The sequence below is a fragment of the Sceloporus occidentalis genome, unplaced genomic scaffold (genome assembly GCF_023333645.1).
Source record: "Sceloporus occidentalis isolate IW3139 unplaced genomic scaffold, rSceOcc1.0.p SCAF_4, whole genome shotgun sequence".
Lineage (NCBI taxonomy): Eukaryota > Metazoa > Chordata > Lepidosauria > Squamata > Phrynosomatidae > Sceloporus > Sceloporus occidentalis.
The window spans coordinates 57377966-57399114 of NW_028316984.1; the positions used below are offsets into that span (position 1 = coordinate 57377966).

General features: G+C 37.9%; 1 protein-coding gene across 1 annotated transcript in view; it reads left to right on the plus strand.

Annotated features, from left to right (window-relative positions):
- The window catches only part of LOC149313891 (low-density lipoprotein receptor-related protein 1B-like), a 734124-nt gene that overhangs the window by 225449 nt on the left and 487526 nt on the right, over positions 1-21149 (plus strand). Inside the window, exon 5 of the mRNA XM_089523040.1 lies at positions 18823-18942. Within this exon, the coding sequence (XP_089379166.1) occupies positions 18823-18942 (120 nt within the window). The remainder of the gene's footprint in view (positions 1-18822; positions 18943-21149) is intronic.

Sequence of the window (21149 nt, forward strand, 5' to 3'; positions counted from 1 at the left end):
TCCACAATAAAAATATAGAAACCTTGTAAGCTGAGGTGGAAATACATGAAATGTTTTTTTTTCCTACTTCACATACAGGGAGAAGACATTTTAATAAAGATCCACACTATTTCTTTAAAAAACAGATATACTTTTGGTTTGGATTTAATGCATAAGCAAGTAATAGAATGAAAGTAAGCCAGTGGTGGCTAAAGCGCATGTTTAGAATTTTTACTAACTGGTGGGGGAGCAGGTGTGTAAGTGTCTTGCTCTTCAATTTGTCATTTTTCGTGGGTTTGAATCTGGATGGGACTTGTGTAACACAGCAAGCAGAGGCAGACATCCTTCCTATGACATCCTCCTACAACTTTCTGAAAAAATAAACCAAGGGACACTGCAGAAAAGCTTAGGTATGATGGGGAAAGAAACCTGAAAGTGAACACAGAAAATGGCTTTGTCTGATCTTTTTGGATCATCCCATCCCTCCCAAAATCACAAAATACCTGACTCGGGAGACTTCTCCAGTCCCCATCTGGCATTTTTAAAGGCTTAAAGAGGGTTGTAGATAAGAGGAGACCAGATAACTCCATTCCTCCCAGTCTTCTATTATTCTCACAAATAATATACATCCAACAACTCATTATTTTAGCTTTTTGTTCATTCTTTCTAAAGCTTGTAATTTTTTGTAATGTTTTTGAATTTACTTAGACTATAAATGATGTGCTTGTATCCATTGACAGTAGCCAGCTGAGTATTTGTTGCTGCTGTGAGGTGTCTCTCTGTCGGTGTGTGTATTAAGGGGGGAAATCTGTTTTCCTGTACAGGAGCCAATGTTCTTGGCACAGGGATATGCTTCCTACCCAAAGCCAGGGAAACCAGGTGTGCATTGTGTGCAAGAACATATGTCAGGCATAGTTGTGCCCTTTTCTCCCAGTTCTGTCTGTCACAAATATTTTGATGGCACAGGACTGGTTCTTTCTCTTTCAGAGGTTTTGAAATTTCTTTTTGAAGGTTGCTCAATGGTTGTTGTTTTTTCTAAAAAGGCAATAACACACACACACACACACACACACCAGCTGCTGGGGGGGAAAAGATGCAACCTCTTGTGCTGGAACCTATGCACATTTACTAAAATGATTAAATAAGTTTTTTTAAAGTGGGGTGGAAAGATCAGCAACCTTGAACAGTTTAAAATATATCTTTTTGGAAATGGCAGTTTATCACTTAAACACATATTAATGAATGGCCATCACAGCTCCCCTATGAATCTTTGGTCTTGGAGTCATGCTGAGAGGTCTGTTGCTTGCTCCTTTCCTCCTGCTTTAAGAAGAAACATTGAGATATACTTTGCCAATCTATTGCACAACTATCTAAAGGCAGTTTCTATCCAACTGGGAGCATGTTTTAATCTGGCTCCTCTCTCTCAGGTGGTTCAGAAGCTCTGTTTGAAGAAATTTCCTACAAATTACTTTTGGCTGTGCTGCATAATGAAGAAAAGTCTTTGTGGATTTTCCTAAACTTTTAACAAAAGATCTCTCCCAGATTAAAATTCTGGAGCAAAATCTAAACATTTGGTACAATGAAAAACTTTAGAAATTGTCTTCTATATATTAATCTGTGCTTCATATTATATTAATTTTACATTTCTGGGTAAGGTGTCTTGTCCCTGGTTTGCTTGACTAGTTACAAAATAATAGCTATGAAAACTCTTCCACAAAATATGGGTCTGGAAGAGTGCCTATTATGTATGGATATCACTCTATCTGCATCTGGATATGACTCTATCTTCACTACAAGACAGTAACGACTTGTGGGTATTTCATTAAAATGACTTTCTATGTTCAAATCTCTTCTGGAATTTCTTTTCAGTCAACCTTGTTCATATGTGTGTGTGTGTGTCAATGTGGTCTTCAAGTCACTTGTCAACCATTAATTTCATGTCTGAACATACTTGGATTCCAAGATTAATGGAGCCTTGGTATGCCTTTGGGGCATTTAGCCTTCCTACTTGAATAAGAGCTTTAATTCATGAGAAAACAATGTAGAAGGCCAGTGTCCTTCTTTGTGTCTTTCCACAAGACATCATAAAACTTCAGTTGTCTTCCCATGGGAGATGGTTGTGAAAGCATTTCTCTTTTTCTGCCTAGAAAAATCTACTCGATAAAGTTATTATGTAGTCAAATCTTGTTTGGTATTTTATTGTTTATCTTTTGTTAACTGCCTTTGAATCGATCCCAACGTATGGTGACTGCTGTCCACCACTGAACTGCTTAGGCTCTGCAAATTCATACCTGTAACCTCCTTAATAGAACCCATCCATCTGGCATGTAGTCTTCCTCCCTTTCTACATCTAGTATGAATATCTTTTCCAATGAGTCATGCCTTTTCATGATATGTCCAAAGTATGACAATTTGAATCTTGGCTTCCAGGGAGATTACACGTTTGATCAATTCTAGGACCCATTTGTTTGGGTTTTTTTAGCTGGTTTTTTTAGTTCCTCAACACTCTTCTCTAGTGCACATTTCAAAATACAGTAATTGATTTCCTTCTTATTCATTTTTCTTTCTGTCCAGTTGTTGCATGCGTACATTGTAATAAGGAATACAATGGCTTGTACGATTCTAACTTTCATGTTCAGCTGTATATCTTTACACTTTAGGATCTTTTTTAATTCTCTCATAGCTGCCCTCTCCATTTTTAGTCTTCTTATGATCTTGTGTCAGCAGTCCACATTCTGATCAACATTTGATCCAAGGTATGGGAAATCCTATACTATTTCAATTTCCTCATTGTCTAGGTTGAATTTGTGTAGATCCTTCCCTCCTGACTTTGGCATGGGATGAAAACTTTTAACCACAGATTTTATCACACACCTCCATGCCCAGGCCAGAGGCATCCCATACTCGATCATGGCATCTCATACCCAATCCGGACTTCTCCCGTACTTTGCAAAGAACAGGAAAATCCCATTCTTTCAAAAAGTGCCAGAGAAGTCCGGATCAGATATGGGATGCTATGATCGGGTACAGGATGTCTCCAGCCTTAAAAGTTTTCATCCCATGCTGAGGTCAGGAGGGAAGCATGGAAAAGGAAAGTGTGATAATCTCATATGTTGTGATGTTAGGTAAACGATGGGGATCTTTTCTTCTTAATTCTCCCCTGGCAGTTAAATCTGTGTCTCCAGGGTAGAAAAACAAAATATAGTCCTACTGCTTAATATAATGGAATATTTCACTTTTAGATGAGAAAGGGTCATGCTGTATAGTGAGCACATCTGGACACATTGGTTAGGAACTGAAACTGAGTGAAATAATTACCTGCTAACATAAGTTTCTAACTTATTCATGCAATAACTAATCGAGCACATCTGCCTTGTTCATGTATTTCACATTATCTGAAATTTGAATCATTTTGCTACTGTGTTGGCCTTTGACTCTGTATAGCTATGGCTGGTAAGCAATTTATGAATCTCAGTTCAGATCTCTATACCTGTTCTCTATGGTATATTTGTTGTGGTAGAATTATGGGCCCAGGTGTGTGACCAATGATCATTATATTTTTGACACATTTTTTCATGGTACAATAGACACATCTCATAAAAAAAGGCAGACAATTGTAAAATAACAACCGCCTGCATTATTTCAATGCAGCAATTGAATTCTATCAATCATGATATCCTTTGCTGTCAAAGAAGCAAACAAGAAAAGCTTACGTGTAGAAATGACAAACAAGTTTAGGGCAAATTAAATTAGATTATATAGCCTAATCTGCAAAAGAAATATCCCTGAAAGTGGCAGAGGGGGATAGAAAGTGGGCAAAAATCACACAGAGGTTACAGCATTGATAAGAGACAAGACCAGTATGTGAATATAAAATAATAAAATGAAGGGAACAGATACAATCAAGTTTAAATCCATAGAAATACAGACCTGCTGAAGGAAATCTGAATATGCAAACGATGACATGATTTCCAAGAAGACCTGTATTTGTAATCTGTGTTATAGTTATTTATACTCTTGGTATGCTTCAAGGACAGGGAAGGATTGAACGATTCTTGCTTGTATAGTGAAAAATGATTTCTCAGCATAATGTAGTAGGACTTTTTAAATGGAAAAAAGGGGCTGTAATATAATTTTATCTTATGCAGCATGTTCCATGCTAGAATTAAAAATAACTGGAGCAGCAACAGCACTATAGTTCAACAAAGCATCTTAAAAATAAACAAAAGGAACAAAAGCCAATGGCTTTTAGTACTAGCAGTTCCATCTTAGGCTTGAGTTTTTATAAAGGACATAGGAATTCACTCTGAAGATCTTCAAATGCAAATTCTACAGATCACAGCCCCAAGACAAAGGGAAATTTAGATGTGCCTCAGAGTATGTCTATCTTCTGAGATGGTATTTTCATAGAAATTTAAAAAAAACAAACCACAAAAGGGAACAGAAGCTGAAAATTGTCTCTTCCAATATGTCTGTCAGTAATAATTTCACAGAACTTTGGATGGAGTGCTTAATTGACATAAATGGTTTTGGTGTGTCAACAGACATTTAATTCTTCTCACTTGCATTCATCTCACAAGGAGAACAAGTAGCATAGTAACTAAGGTTGAGAGCCACTGTGCTGTAGTGGTTTAACCACTGGACTAAGATTCTGGAAGACCAGAGTTTGATTCCCCACTTGGCCATGGAAACCCACTGGGTGGCCTTGAGCAAACCACATTCTTTCAGAGGATGGCAATGGCAAACACATCTCTGAATAAATCTTGCCAAGAAAACCCTATGATAGGTTCATCTTAGAGTCATCATAAGACACTAATAACTTGAAGGCTCACACCAACAACAAAGCAAAGGTAATTCCTTCACATTGGAGGAACCTGAGGGGAAAACCAATAGCAGACCTAAATGAAGAAATCTTTATATTGTACACAATCTGACATTTAGGTATAATTCATGTACAATGTAAAATAAGATACTTTTACCGAGAACTAAGGATAGCAAAAGCATTTGTAATTGTTCTGTATTTGGCCCTGGTAGACTGGTTACAGAAGGCATTGTCCATTCTTGTCTTATGTTATGGTTTCATAATCATTTCTACATATTATTAGTTTGATGTGGTTTCCAATGTAAAATCAAGTTCTGTCTTCTGTCTCTACACTGCAAATTTGTATGCAGTATTAAATGAAGAATGTTTCTCCAGTACAGAGATACAAAGATGAGAAAAGATTTACCTGTTTCGTTATTTTATCTGTTGTGAAGCTGACAGAAAAACAGAACCTGGAAATGCAAAAATTGTGGCAGCTATGGCAAAGTGTGGGTGTTTGTGTTTTTGTTGAAGAGAGCAATCAAGACTAGACAGGCTATTGAATTGTCCTCTCTTTAAGATTCTCCTCATATCCTTACTTTGCAGAGTAAAACAACACAATGTTTTGTCAGCTGTAATGTCTTAATTGCATTTTCTTTTGCCCCCCTTGGAGCTACAGAAATACAGGGCACATTAAAGAATAACAAAGTATATTGCATTCAAATAATATTATAAATCTGAGTGTGCAATCCAAGCCAGTTACAAACAAATAAATAGTGTAGACATATTTTCCACATAAACATTTTAATTTTTGGTGGCATTGTAGAGTTGATGCTGTGAAATATGAAGAACAGGCTAGGGTTTAAAATCAGGATGCTCTCTAAAATATCATTGATTGGATTTGACATTAGGGATGTAATTCTTTATTGATTTCATTCTCAGCAGAATAAATATTTTCAGAAAATAACATTTTCTTTTTTCACCCAGAACTGAAGTTCTACAGCAAGGTTGTAGTGATGGTGTTGAGCATTACCCTTGACATAAGAATTTCCCAATGAAATTTCTTTTAGCCTCTAAAATTCCTAGCAATTCAGTTGAGTATTTAGAACTGCAATTTGGGCATCCCAACACTAACATATCACAAATATACCAAAGCAGTATATTTGTACAGGTTGCATCTCCCTTATCCAGAATGCTGAAATTGAAGCACTGCAAAATCCAAAAATGTCCACATGAGTGGCTGAGAGTGATACCTGTTGCTTTCTGATAGTTAAGTGTATGTAAACTGTACTTCATGCACAAAATTATTTTTAAAATATTGTGTATAAAACTACCTTCAGACTGTGTGCATAAAAAGTGTATGAAATATAAATGAATTTTGTGTTTAGACAAGGGTCCCATCTCTAAATATCTCATTATGTATATGCAAGTATCCCAAAATCCAAAAAAAGAAAAGAAAAGAAATTCAAAACACTTCAGACATTTCAGATAAGGGACACTCAACTTGTACAAGGAAGCCTTCCATGAACCTGGTGTCTGAGATCCAATAATTGGGAATGTCTGGGACTGAAGCAGCCTTTCTTGTTTTGACTATATGTTTGACCACTGAGCTGTAGTCATTTGCTCTATAAACTAGTCCACTCCAAGTGCAGGCAGTGAAATATACTGCTGTTAAAAGGAGCCTTGGAGGTGCAGTGGTTAAATGCCTGTACTGCAGCCACTCACTCACAAGCCACAAAGGTTGTGAGTTCAGTACCAGCCAGGGGGCTCAGGGTCAACTCATCCATCCTGGCATCCTTCCGAGGTCACTAAAATGAGTATCCAGCTTATTGGGGGCAATTAGCTTACACATTGTGAATCGCTTAGGGAGTGCATATCAGTGCACTGATAAGCAGTATAGAAATGTACTTGCTATTGCTGTTATTGATGACCAGCAGGCCTGGAATCAGTGAGTGGTATGAATGAAATCTTAGAATGTATCTAGGCACATAGAGAAACAGAATTGAGCAATTTTTTGTAAAAAAAATAGACATAATTTTTATGTATAACTGAATGAGTTGAATGTTACATTTTAAGAAAGGATTTACCTCCCCCTTTGCAACATAGCAGACTTCTCCTTCATGCCTGCTTGACAGAGAAATACAGCCTGTCTCAGTTATTAAACTCACAAAAGGACACATGTAGGCTAACAGTTTTCAGTGAAGTGTGTAATTGTATCTAATGTTTAAATTATATCAATAGAGTTTATTGTTATTGTCACCAGTAAAAGATGACAGGTTATATATTTCCAGCTTTGATTGTTTTATTGTGTCCTAAAACAAGGCACCTTCAGGATAAAATGATGAATGGATATGAATATTTTCTACTAGTCATACATTTGGTTTTTGACTACAAAAGAATTTGTGTTAGCTATACACATCAGTTTTTAAGGTGTTTTTTTCTAGATTTAGCTTTTTAAGAACGAAACTGTTTTTCTTCTATAAGAACTTTAAGAACCTGACATATGAAAATTTCAGATTTAAAAACTAAGAAACAATGAGAGTCAGACTGATACCAGTTTGACAGGAATGCTATTCTCATGGCTACTTTTTATAATCTTCCAGGTTGATCTAAATAACTAGATATGCTTGTTCTGAGCACATTTGGCACCAGTCCCATGAACTCCAAAAGGAGCATAAAATGTGCTTTAAAATAACATTTTTGAGAGATGCATACATTTGTATACTTCCATTACAACATAGTACCACTCTATCTGTCTGTCTGTTTTTTTCTCTCTCTCAATAGATTTCATAAGACATGAAATCTATTGCTCCACCCTCACATAATGATTATACATGATGGCAAAATGTGATTTATCTGACCAGCCTTAGGACTGTTCAAGCAGTACTGTAACAAAAGCACCAATAACATCAGAGTTCTGTGTTGCTATTTCAGTATCTGTGATAACCTGTAGTGTATATCCAAGGGATATCCAAAGGTATGAACAGGAAAATCAAAATTTCTGTACAGATGAAAAGATAAGCCCCAAACTCCAGTTAATTTTATCTGTGGTTTATGAAAACAGAAAAAACCAGTAAAATATATGTGTGTGCTTTCAAGCTGCCTATCAACTTATGGTGACTCCATAAATTTCATATGGTTTTCTTAGGGAAAGAATGCTCAGAGATGGTTTTGTCAGTTCCTTCCTCTTAAATAAGAGCCTACAGCACCTGGTCTTCCTTGATGATCTCCCATCTAAGTCCTAACCAGAGCTGATCCTGCTTAGCTTCCAAGACCAGATGGATTCTGATGCCTTTAGTGTATAATATCTCCCAAGAGGAAACAGGAAATGCAGAACATTATATACATTATGTTTTAAAAGCCAACTTCAATCTCCATGCTAGAGAAAAAGATATGTGTGGTAGAGTACATGAGCATAGCAGAATTTCATGCTACTTCGGAGTCTAAACTGTTGTTTATCAATGCATACATTCTTTCTTCATACATTCTAAAAGATCTGTCACCAAAAAAACAAACAAAACCATTCCCCTTGTCTCTGTGTTAGCTGTTTTTACTCCTGCAAAACAATTACTTTATATTATAATGTAATGTAATAGATAAAATGTGTTTTTAAAGATAATGTATCTCAGAAAAGCAAACTGTAATTATCTGGAGGCAAAGCACATACAAATACAAGTCCTTGCTTAAAATCCACTCTGTTAATGGCTAACAAAGGATTGTAATCAGCTAAATTTTCCCCGTTTCCTTTTATTATTTGAAGATAATGATTTTTTGTCCATTGGAGGGGGGTGTTAAACAGCTTCTCATTTCTAAAAATGTTTTATTAGTCAATCACTAAATGGAAGAAGCATTGCAAACACCAAACAACTGACTGGCAATTTTATTCTCCCTTTCTTCATTGTTATCAAAAAGACACTTTAAACATGCAGATTTGTGAACCCACTGAGAGGTTGCCTTAAATCAATACAGTATTTGTTATGAGAGAGGTGGCTTGTTGAGTGAGGATAACACAGCGAGAACTGTCTGACAAATAAAATTGCTAGATCTTTTAATTAGGAGCACAGCTTAGTGCAAGTCAGAGATTCTTGATGGGGTTTAACTAAGGAAATGTGCTAAACATACAAAATAGTTACTGGAATTGTACAAGGTGCTGCAAAGACATTAGTGTGAAGATTTAACTAAATCACTGCTGCATCTAACCTAGTGTGCATCTACACTGTAGAGATACATTCACAGTTTGCCACCACTTTAACTGTCACAGATCCATGCTACAGAATTATCGGATTTATAGTTTTATAAGCCAGCACATCTTTTTGGCAGAGAGGACTAAAGATCTTGTAAAACTACAAATCCCTAGGATTCTATACAATGGACCTACAGCACTGGTGTCAAACTACATTATTTCTGCAATGTAGATGCACCCCAAAAGTCCGTTTAGTGCAACATCTTGTTTTCACCAGAGGGGAGCCAAATGGTTTCAGAAAGTCTACAGGCAGAGCCTGAAGAAGTGAACCTTCCTCTCTTTCTATGCCCTAATTCTAGCAAGTATTTTTGAATTGAGTTGTTTCCTGGTAGCTAACATAGCAGATAATTGTTGGTGGGACTATCCACCAGGAATTTTTCTAATTCCCTTTCAAAGCCTCTGTTTCTGTAAATTAATCATGCATTTTGTGAAGTGGCATGCTTTTTAGGTCTTTCCTAAAACAAGTGGCAACCTTTTTTTGTTGGATGAACCTTAATTCTAGTGCTGTGTGAGGAGTCATTGATCCTTGAGTTGTCCCACTCCAACTACTTGAGAAGGTTAGAGAGAAATATTGTTTCCTAAAGTGTTAACTCTTGTTTTCCTTCTTCTGGTGACGTTGTTGTTAAAAGGCTTTTGCCATTCGAACAGAAGTTCAAAGATCATAAATTCTCCATAACTTCCAGAAATAAAATTTAAAGCAGCCATACATACTGTAAATAGTTCAAAGGTATCCAAATTGTCAAGGGCTATTGTGGAGGAGATGTAAGTTCTCATTATTGGTGGTGGCTATTACTGTGACATATGTCACTGGACAGTTGGACAAAGACACAATTATTTTGCATTTTTCTTTCTTGCAGAGTGGGATGTGAGTAATGAAGAAAGAAAAAAGGTACAATAGGAAAGAAACATTAACTTCTAACTTTGTGAATTTCCTCTCACTTTGTTAAATCGGTACAGAAAGCAATGGCAAAAGTGTTAAAACGTTTGCTATTTCAAACACAGTGCAATCCTGAAAAGTGTTATCTTCAGAATCTATTTCAAGATTTATCACACATCTTCTCATATTACTCAAAATTTATCTGGAGATGTGCTTAAGGGAAAAAAAGTTCCAGACTAGCTATATATTAGGCAGATTTAGCAACAACTTAAAGATGTGTAGAAATGCATCTGATCACATCTGATCTTGGAAATTAAGCAGAGTCAGACTTGGTTGGTATTTGATGGGACAGGTAATCCAGATATTGCCTTAAACCCTGGAGAGAATACTGTTTTAAGCCCTGAAGATCTGCTACCAGTCAGAAATACAGTTTAACATAGGAACAATAAATATTACATATCAGATCCAAAAAAATGCAAGTGCAGAAAGATATAACAGGATAATCTATAAATAGTATATATAAAGTAAATGCCATTCCTGAGATAGATTAAATTCTTAAAACATATTTTAAGAGAAATAGAACATACTAAAGAAGACTAAAATGATATGTCACTTTTAAGTTACAGATACAGTAAGTGATCACCACTATTTCCAAGCAGTAGCATGCCATACACACACAGACACACAAATATATAATTTTTAATATAAATTATTTCCAAGCTTATCATGGTTCGCTATCTACAGAAATAGTAACTGATTCCTCATCCTCACAGCATCTAAGGGTATCTGATACCAGTAGCTTGTACATGAGTTTAGCATAATCCCTTCCTAGTCCACAGACTTTCATCATGAGCTCATTTTCTGGATGCCAGCCACCAAGGACTCCAACAAGTAACATGTGTAAGGAGACTTCATACTCACCTTATACATCAGCAAGGGGTGGATTTTTGGTGTTTGCATGCTCTAGCCTCCCCCATAGCTGGTGTCCTGTTCTCAGAGGGGATTGTGATGTTAACAATGGTTATCTTTTTAAATTGTCTCCCACCTCTAATAGCATGGATAGCCTTAGTGGCAGTCCCCTAGGTTGAAAATGCTGCTGCTGAATGTTGTCAGCTAATGAAAAAAACAAGTGCCATTCAGGATACGATTCTACATGAGTATGCTGACCTGGCCTGTATTACAGAACCCTAATTGGATGAGGCTGGGGGGTGGTAATCTCTCTCAGCTTTGCATACCAGGCTTCTCTATGCAGCAGAAGGCAAGACCTGAGGGTGGGAGGTGGAGTTGCAGTGAGATAACATGATTCCATCCCCCTGACCTAGTCTACTTCTCACACAGTCTACTTCTTTTGATTATGTATAACTAAAGGTGAATAGCCAGGAAAGAATATGGATTCTGTTGGTGTACCGCCCACCCCATCGCTCAACAGTCCTCCATCCTAAGCTATCCGTGGTGATCTCTAGGATTGGTGCTGGGGTGCTGTTAGGGTTGAGGGACTTCAACATCCATGCTGTGACTGCCCTGTTGGGAGTGGCTCAGGACTTCATGGCCTCCATGACAACCATGGGTCTGTCCCAAGTGGTACCTGTCCCTGCTCATGCTGCTGGGCACACTCTAATTCTTGTTTTCTGTGCTGGGTTGTAACAGTGAACAGTGACCAAATTATCAATGGGGAATTTAATTAGCTCAAGGTCACGAGAGGAGGCCTGTTACCACACCTCACGGATCGCCCCTTTGATCTTTATACCAGGAACTAGAAATCCAGAAATGAGGCAGAGGCTCTAAGTACAATCAATGTCTCTTTATTGGAAACAAGGATTCAAACATACAGGCACATACGCTCATACATTCATACAAGACTCAGGAAATAACGTAGTAAATGTGGGATAGATATTAGGCTTTCTAACGGAAATACTTACCTTATGTAGAAGTTCTATCTTCCAATTTGTGTGTGTGGGTTTGCAGGTCTGGTTAAGCAGACAAGTCAGAGAGAAAGACTGACTTTAAAACTGACATAGATAGCTGTGGCTGCCAGCAGTGAATGACTGGCCCCAGAGAGTGGCTAGCAGCAGCGAGTGGCTGGCTGCGGCCCCTCTCTAAATTTAGGAGACCTTTTTAAGGGTTTAACAGGGTCTCTAGACAAAGGGTAATCAAAGGAAACTGTTTGAAGTGTATTTCACATCCTAACCAAATGTTTTGATCTAACCCAAATGTTTCTGCCAGAATAGGGACCTGAATGGCTACAAATGCCATTCCTTTGATTCAAATGGTTCCCCCTCAATCACAAAGAGAGACACTTCCTTAAGACATTTGATAGCATCTTTCCTGATAGCACTTAGCAGCTCCTTGCATAATCTCATCCAAGCTGGGAAAGGAAATTCGTTTACATATCAAAAACTCATGGCTTCCCTTGTTTCAGTGGTAGATCACATGCTAGGGCCATTTGGCTACTCAGGTCAAGATGCACTTTTTATATCAAGATGCAGGCCAGGGATTATAATTTAGATATATTAAAAAGGTGTAGATCAATGCTTATCATTTCGTAGATCAATGCCTATCAGGGTGGGTGATAGTGATCTTGGGGTGGAGGAACTTTCTGTAGTTCCATTGTCATAGACAGATCATTATCTTGTCAGGTTCAGACTCACTGGAACTCAGGGCCTCTGCAGAGGTAAGGGGCTTGTTAGGATGGTCCGCCCCAGGAGGCTGGATAGATTCCTGATGAATTTTGGGGAGTTTTCTGTCACCTCGGCAGGCAATTCTGTTGAAGCTCTGGCCAATCTTTGGAATGAGGAAATGCTCAGGACAGTGGACATAGTTGCTCCTGAGCATGCCCTCTTATATATTGGAGCACAACCAGCCCCCTGATTCTCCAGTGAGTTGGTGATGAAGCAAGTAGGATGGGGACTAGAGTAATGTTGGTGAAAGTCTCAAAGTGAATCTGATTGAACACAGGCTAGAGTCTATTTGAAGGCCTACTCCATAGCAGTGCAGCCAGCAAAGAAATTATTTTGCTGCCAGCATTGCATCTTCACAGAGCTGTCCACTAGAGCTGTTCCAAGTGGTCAGGGGGTATCTTGCACATACCGTCAAGTAGAAAATGCAGATCACCCAGCAGCCTGCTCTGAAGAATTTGCATGGTGCTTTTCAGATAAAGTCACTCAGATCCACTCCGACTTTGATGCTGTAATTGATACAGTGCCAGTGGATGTAACCTTGGTGCCTGTTTGTCCATTGTTGATGGATACTTTTCAATTGTTGATGGATACTTTTAAATATGTGCAGCCTGATGGATCCTTGGAGAGGTGAAAGCCACCACATGTGTGTTAGACCCTTCCCAGTCTTGGCCTATCAAACAGGCCAGAGGGGATTGGCTAAATGGGTAAAGGGGGTAGTCAGTTGTTTCCCTACAACAAAGAAAGATTCTAACTTGTCTAAAAGGGGCAGATGTTACAGAAGAGGATCATCATGACATTTTTCCAAGTGGTTAGCAGTTAGCATAACTGGTTTAAAATGGCTGCTAAGACTATGGCGATTATCACACTGCGTTTTCCTGATCTGGGCAGGGTCTGAGACCAGGCTGGGACCATATGTTACCACACAGCTCTATGCACATATTGTTATCATCCCGATTGTTACCATCCTGTACCCAGTTGGAACATCTCCCATTACTTTGCTTAGAATGGAAAAGAAGCTTTTTGGGTAAGTATGGGAGAAGTCCTGATCTGGCATGGGATGGTAATGATCTGGGCATGGAGCTGTGTGATGGAAGACAGTCCTGGCCTCGTCTTGCCCATGCCCAGATTGGCAAAAGACAGCCAATGCAATAATCTCCTAAACTTCCAGGCATGTGCTTCTGTACCAAGCAGGATAGAATATCATCCTTACCTGGAGCTGTATTTTTGGCCTTCATCAGTTTTGTCTCAATTGCCTGTCGAGTAAAGTCCTTTAGGAGGATGGCATTTAATTCCTCATCAACTCCCAGGAGCCCAAGGTGATTGGCTTAGGGAGAAGCTCACCTTTGATTGTCCCTAAATGGTTGTAAAGTATTGGTACAGATGACTGGTAGGGATGGTACAGAAAAGGAAAGTCAAGAAGTTATTTCACAGCTCTTTTTCTAGTTGCATGATAGAGTTTTTGGATATGCAGTGCTGTCCAAGGGCCATAAAAACCTGCTACATTTCTTCTCCTGTTGTTAGGATGATAAGTGGAAGTCCAACAACTGTTTATGCAATTGGTCTGGCTGTTCTGTAGAGTTCACTGATCATAGAGCCCCGTATAGTTTCTAGGTCCCCAAAGGTTCTGACCTCATGCAGCTTGGCCAGCCAATTTGTCTGGCAGGCAGTAGGTTTCTAACAGCCTTGCTGTGAGGAAACCTCAGTGGCAACTGGGTTGTCGGTGCCAGCAGGAGTTACCTGGACACCTTGTATACCATTTCTATTTTGTAGGGAAGTAGCTAAGTTATAGCAGTGATATAGGTGGTTTCTGTTTGGCTACGGCAGCAGGTATCATGGTGGTTATTTGCCTGTCAGGTAAATATTACTCTGTTTGCTTGTTGACTGGGGGATCGGATGGTTTGTACCTTGGTGGTCATGGTGATCATTGATGGCTTCCTGTTGTACCCTGCCTATGATCTGAGCAGGAGGTGAGCTTCTGGTGGAGCAGGCATTCAGCCTGGTGGTTGATATTTTTAAAGGTAAGCACATTCTTGAATTTTAAAGAACAGTGCTTGTAGAGGCAAAAGACCAGTGTGTGATGCAGGCTGATATGGATAGCGAGGCTGCTGTGTGTAGCATATTGTTTCTTTGCCTCATTGCACGCATGATACCAAAGAACAATCTCCTTTGGGTGTGCTTCTTTTTCTTTTTGCCTGAGAGATAAGACACGTATGTCTCTTCTCCTGAAGATCTGGTGGCTAGTTGCCTGCTAGAGCATAGCTCTTGCTAAGCATTTTTGTGCAGCCATTGCTGGGAATGGCATTATTTGTTGTAGTGGTTTTCTTTTGCATGAGGACTTCCTTAGGAGAGCAGAGAGTCTGACCAAGGGAAGTTTTCCCTTTTGTTCTCTGAGAGGTATCTTCCCAGGAAAAGCCAACAGCGGCTTTTTTATGGTGTGTGTTGCACGGGGGGGGGGGGTTGTTTTGAGTGGTTTCTGCCCTCTTTTGAGCAGCCTTTTTCACAAAGCATTTATTGTTAATGGGGCAGAGTTGGTGGAATTGTTCACCAGGGGTGTCTCTCTGAGTGGACTGTCTTGCTTGAAAATCTCTCTTTTGAGTATGTGTCTCACTCAAGGTCACCCAGTGGGTTTCCATGACCAAGTGAGGAATTGAACTCTACCTAGAGAGTTGTAGTCCAATACACAAACCACTACACCATACTCAATCTCTAAAGTAATATATAAATCAGAGAGAGAGAGAGAGAACAAATTTCATTCCTGGAAGCTTGGTTGATGGCGTACAAATCATGGCTAAAAATCCACTATAGACCTAATAGATCTAGTCTAATTTGGTTTCTTTTATCTGATAATTATTATACTAATTGGTCAAAAATCTATGAAGATAAATTAAAATTAAAGGGCCTAAGTCTGGACTCTCTACTCCTCCTAACTGAGGAGGAGTGCTTCAAGACAATTAAGGATTGTTTATTGAGTTGGGACTATAAGATGACTTATTCCACTCCTCCCAGAGTGTGCTCCCCTTCTGTATTTGGCATTCCCCCTTATTGTGGTGAGATGTCAAAGTACTTTCAATCATTGTCCCTTCAGGCTTCGAGGAAAGCTTTCCTCTTCGCAAGGTTGAATATTCACCCTTCCTGTGTCACCAGGGGTAGATATTTGAGGATTCCTTTTGCAAATCGAATATGTATATGTGAACTATCTCCAGATACTCTCCAACATATCATATTTCTTTGCCCGTTGTATCAAAAACCGAGAGAGAAATTGCTAAAGAAACTAATGGAAATGAACTACTGTTTAACCAATATAACTCTAGTACATCTATTGGAGGATTGTAATGTACAGATTACACGATTGATGGCCAATTTTCTAATGGAGGCAACAAAAATCTGGTACAAATTAAATAATGGTTAGAGTTTAGTGTTGGATGATTTTAAGGATGATAAATTTTTAAAGTACGCATGTAAACTATTTTAGTTTAATTTTGTATTGTATTGTTTGTTGTATATAGACTATTGAGATGCCTAATAAAGGTTGATGGATGGATTAAATTCTTAAAACATATTTTGTTTTTGTTTTTTTGTTTTTTAAATAGCATACTAAAGGAGATGAAAATATATATTTTATTTTCAGATCACAATTGGAAATCCCTCATATATTGAAACAGTTGCATATCATACATACAATATAAATAATTTATAGTATAAAGAAATTATTTCTTAGCTTATCATAGTTCTTAGATGAAGGGCCAAGAAGTGAAATTATTTTGGATTGTCTTTAGGGAGCAGCCATAAGTATTATGAAGAATACACCCATTTCTCCACAAAAGAATAAACATTAAGTAACACTGAAATAATCATGGAGCCTATTATAGTTACCAATAATATTCAAGCTTCTTAAAAGAAAAGAAAACAGATCTAAATTCTAGGGGCCCACTACAGGCTTAGCAATTACAAACCTAAAATGGCATTATCAAACCAAATTCTTCAAGGAAAATGGTCCTTTCCTAATAGAATTAGCTGTTGCTGCTGCTGTTTCTGTTATCACACTCTTTTCACAACCCTGTGTCCCGTTGCAGCTTACAAAAGTTAAAACAAATACAGCTAAAAGTGCACATCATTCCAAAGTTAAAATGGAATTGAACTATCAATAGAATTAAAAGTATGACTGTTAAAAAGAAAACAATAACAAATATATCAAGTATAGCTTTCAAGTAAAGCTGTGAAAAGATTATGTTTTAAAATTGTAACAACAGGATTTCATTTTTCTACTACCTACCTAATTTCTTTACCCTGATGGGTAACCTGAATCTTTCTCTCTTCTAGCCACTCTAAGCTTATTTTACAATCCATCCTCAGGAATCAGATAGGCCTGGGTAATACAAAAATCTAAAGAGATTATGAAAGGATCAAAGTTTTACAAACCATTTCATATCTTCTGTCAGCAAGAGGAAAACAATAATAAAAAAGTCAGAACTTATTAAAACTCACTTTGTTGGAAACAAAAAAATGTTTTTGACATTTCATCCACCACATTTGGAATAGTGGCTGTTGTGGGAATCAGATTTACTACAAACAAGGGATTACTTGTGCACTGATTTTTTCTATCATATTGTTTTTCTGTGTTTTACAAGACTTCAGTATATTTACTCTAGTTGTACATGAATTGTTATGCTTTCTGTTGCTTAAACAATACATTTTAATGATAGAGTGAAATAAAACTGCCCGCTGTTCATCCAACATATGCATATGGATGGGAAATGGGTTATTTTTTCATGCTTTGAGCTTAATCCAGGTGTAGGTAGAAGTCACTTTATTTCACTGAGTGAAGAAGGAACAGATTGATGTTGATCTGATAGGTATACATAGCCTTTCTTATTCCTTGAAAAGTCCTAGTGGCTGCATGCTGAAGAAGAATTGATCTTTTATGCCCTTTGGGCATTCCTCTGCTCCACCTGCACTGGATCACATTAGGCTATAATACATTGTATTTGTGCTGGATGTCTACATGTCACTTAAAACAACACTTCAAAAAACTCAGAACATTATATCCTCTTTTTTTTCACAGGAGGAACAGAAGGAAATACACATTAACTGTTTTTAATGAACACATTTAATTTGTGGCCTGTGATACAACATGATTATTTTATTATTACAATAAATAATGATGGGAAGAACTTGAGTTCTTGTCATTCAGAAGAAACTATGCACAGCAAAACATGTTTTTGTCTTTTCTTTTAGATTTAGTAATTTAGACTTATTTGCATTTAGCTGAATAAATGTGCACCTGTAAAAAACATACTCTTGAAAAATACACACAAAGATAGTTTAATTAGAAGACAGATAGATTATAAAATAAGTTAAAAGGTAAATAGGAATTTTTTTTTTTTTACATCTAAAGAGGTATTGAGATCTGGAATGTTACATAAAAGAAGAAAGAAACCAAGCCAAAATCCAATGCGATGCTGATGTAATTTTGACATCTGCAGATTGTCTACCCTACAGTTTTCAGAGCTGTGAGAAACTTAGCTCTGGATGGCTTTGTATCCCTCTGTAACAGGCTTTTGGGGAGCTTGAGGAGGGGGCTGCAACAGGCAGAAAAAGACTGACTCCTCCAGATTACACTTGGATTCTGATTTTCTATAGACAGAATGTCCACACAGAACTGTATGCAACCCAAAGTTCTGTATGTTGGTATAAAAAAAGGATGGGGAGAAAACATGGAGGAGTGTTCAGAGAAACAATAGAATTGAGTTAGAGAGATTGCTATGGCCTTAGCTTATGTAAGAAGCTAAAATGGCTACTAGTTCATAAAGAACTGAAAATAGAATATACACACCATTTGGTAGCTGGAATCTCCTATGTCAGTGGGTCAATGAATCCACTCCAGGTTTTAATTCAGGCTCTCAAATGAGCTCCAAAGCTTTCCTGCCTTCATTCTCTGAAGATGCCAGCCACAGATGCTGGCGAAACGTCAGGAAGAAACTCTGCTAGAACATGGCCACATAGCCCGAAAAACCCACAAAAAACTATTTCCTGCCTTGGGTAGCTTTTTAAAGCTAGCTAAGACCTGGAATGGATTCCTTGCCCAATTGACCTGGGTGCCACCAGACACCGCTGATACACACACCAATGACAGCAAGGATTCATGGTTCCACAGTATAGCTACAAAGATCAGCTTCTTCATTATTTCATGGCTTTCCCGATATAAATGAACTACATTTCAGATGTCTCATATCTTTTCTTGCAGAATTACTACCAAAATGTCAACAAATGCAGTGTGAGTACAAGTGTGCCATAACCAGAAACGGAACTGGATGCTACTGTGAAGAAGGCTATGAGGTTGGCATCAATGGGAAAACCTGCCAAGGTAAACGCAATAAGTCAATCATATTATGATACTTATATTAAAGTCATGATACCTACCTGAACTACAGATAAATCACACGAATACATATACTGCCTAACTTGCTTTCAATCAACTGTTTAAAAGGGTCTAATTTCTGGATCCTTGCATATATACTTGTAAAAGGAAGTTTATTTTATTCTGTAATAAGAGGATAATTAAATTTTAGGCAAAAGGAGAAATAAGCTGCTAATTGAACAGAATGTCATTTTGGGCCAGAGGTGTTTGACAAGGACAACGGTTCAGAATGTGAGGTTATGTGAAACTCAGCATTGGAGCAAACTAGATAAGAGATAGGAACATTGGGTCTTACCTGTGAGATGTTCGTTTTCAGCGATGTAGGTGGAAATATCCTATAACGTGGTTGATTCCATCTCTTGCTCCGAAATAGGCAGGAAAAACAGACTTGAAGGAGTCGCCACCAGAGGGAGCAACCCCCACCATCCCTCAGTCAATATTACAGCCGAGGATAGAAAACAAACTCAGAGAGCATTTAATGCAAATCTAAGTATAATCAATAGAAACTATCATAAAGTCAAAGTAAAAATACTAACTAACAACCACCCTTGCAAAGTCAAGGGAAAACAGCCTCCTCAGTTCTAGGTGGGGAGGATATTTCCACCTACATCGCTGAAAACGAACATCTCACAGGTAAGACCCAATGTTCCTTTTTCCAGCGATGGAGGTGGAAACATCCTATAACGTGGGACTTACCAAAGCTCCCCAAACCAATGGGTGGGTGAACTGAGGCATATCACTTATGTGAGAACCACCAGATGTGTCTTCCAAAGGAAGCCTCTTCTTGATTCAAGTCAACTCAACAGAGGTGGCATGTAAATGTGGAAGATGAAGGCCATGTCATGTCCTACATTTATCTTAGATGGATGTGATTGTTGGTAGTGCAGAGGAAGTAGCTGCATTGTAAATGGAGTGATCAGCAACTGATCACAACAGAGATATCTCAATCTTCTTGTAGCATGTTAAAATGCATCCAAGACAAGCCACAATTTAATTGTGACAAAAAGATGTTGAAATCACTTTTTGAATCAAGTTATTAGAAATGTTGATTTTGTCATCAGTGACCTGGATTGGGTCAGTCATTTGGTGTATCTGAACCCTTAATATAAACTTGTCAATTTGAATCAGAATTGAGCTGTTATTAGTTGTGGTTGAAAACAAACATTATTGGTTTTAATTGAAGCCAATTTATATTGTGGAGTAGAGATTGTTGGTCGTATTCATTTTGCTTATTGGGAGTAACAAAATGATTTGCATCGCCCTAAGCTGGCATCTATCATTATTTGGAACTCCATCAGGGGCCAAATCAGACAATCCTTCTCGATTGGCAGCACAACCACTGTTGAAAGGGATTTGAACTTATTTGATTGTTTTAAATGTAGAATTAAAGAAGATTGGAACAAGCCTCTTTGTTTTTATAGTTTTTTAATTGTCCCAATATTGATCAGATGTCTTGTGGCTTTTGGTATCAGCCAATGAATCTTTGCTTTCCTGTATCTTGAGGAAGCAATGAAATAGTGATGAGAATGGTATATGTATATGTAAGCAAATTTTTAGAGTTGGGAGGACCCATAGGTCTGGCTGAATTTGTTATGAAAGATGAAAGAAAGACTGCAGTCTTCCTCTTATCCTTTAGCACCAGTCAGCCAGGACTGGGGCTATTTGTGTCATTGTTTGACAAGAATTGTCACTGAACATTGTTGTTGTAGGTTCAGGTGAAGCAGTTCCTGGGACTGATGGTAGGGTTGGTAACTAAGCTCAGACTACTGTCTGCCAAACCTATTGTCTCTTGTAAAATAAGTATCTATGGGGGGAAAAGGAGGATTGTCCCTGATGAAGGGACCTCATTTTTTATTATTATGTGAAGAAGCAAATGATTTTCCCTTTTCATTAATTTTTTAATCAATATTGGATCCAGTGATTGTTGAAAGAGTATATCACCAATCAAATTATCAAATTTTGTTTAGAACAGGCATCCACATGTCTGTGGTTTAGTTTATTTGTTTGATTTTATTTAAAATCTGCCTCTTGACCAATATAGAGGCTGCCTGTGGCCTTATGTCAAATTGGCATCAACTGAGAAAGCAGCCATTCTGAGTATTTTGTAGGTTGTCTTGATATAATTTTATGTTTATCTGATTATGAGGGATCTC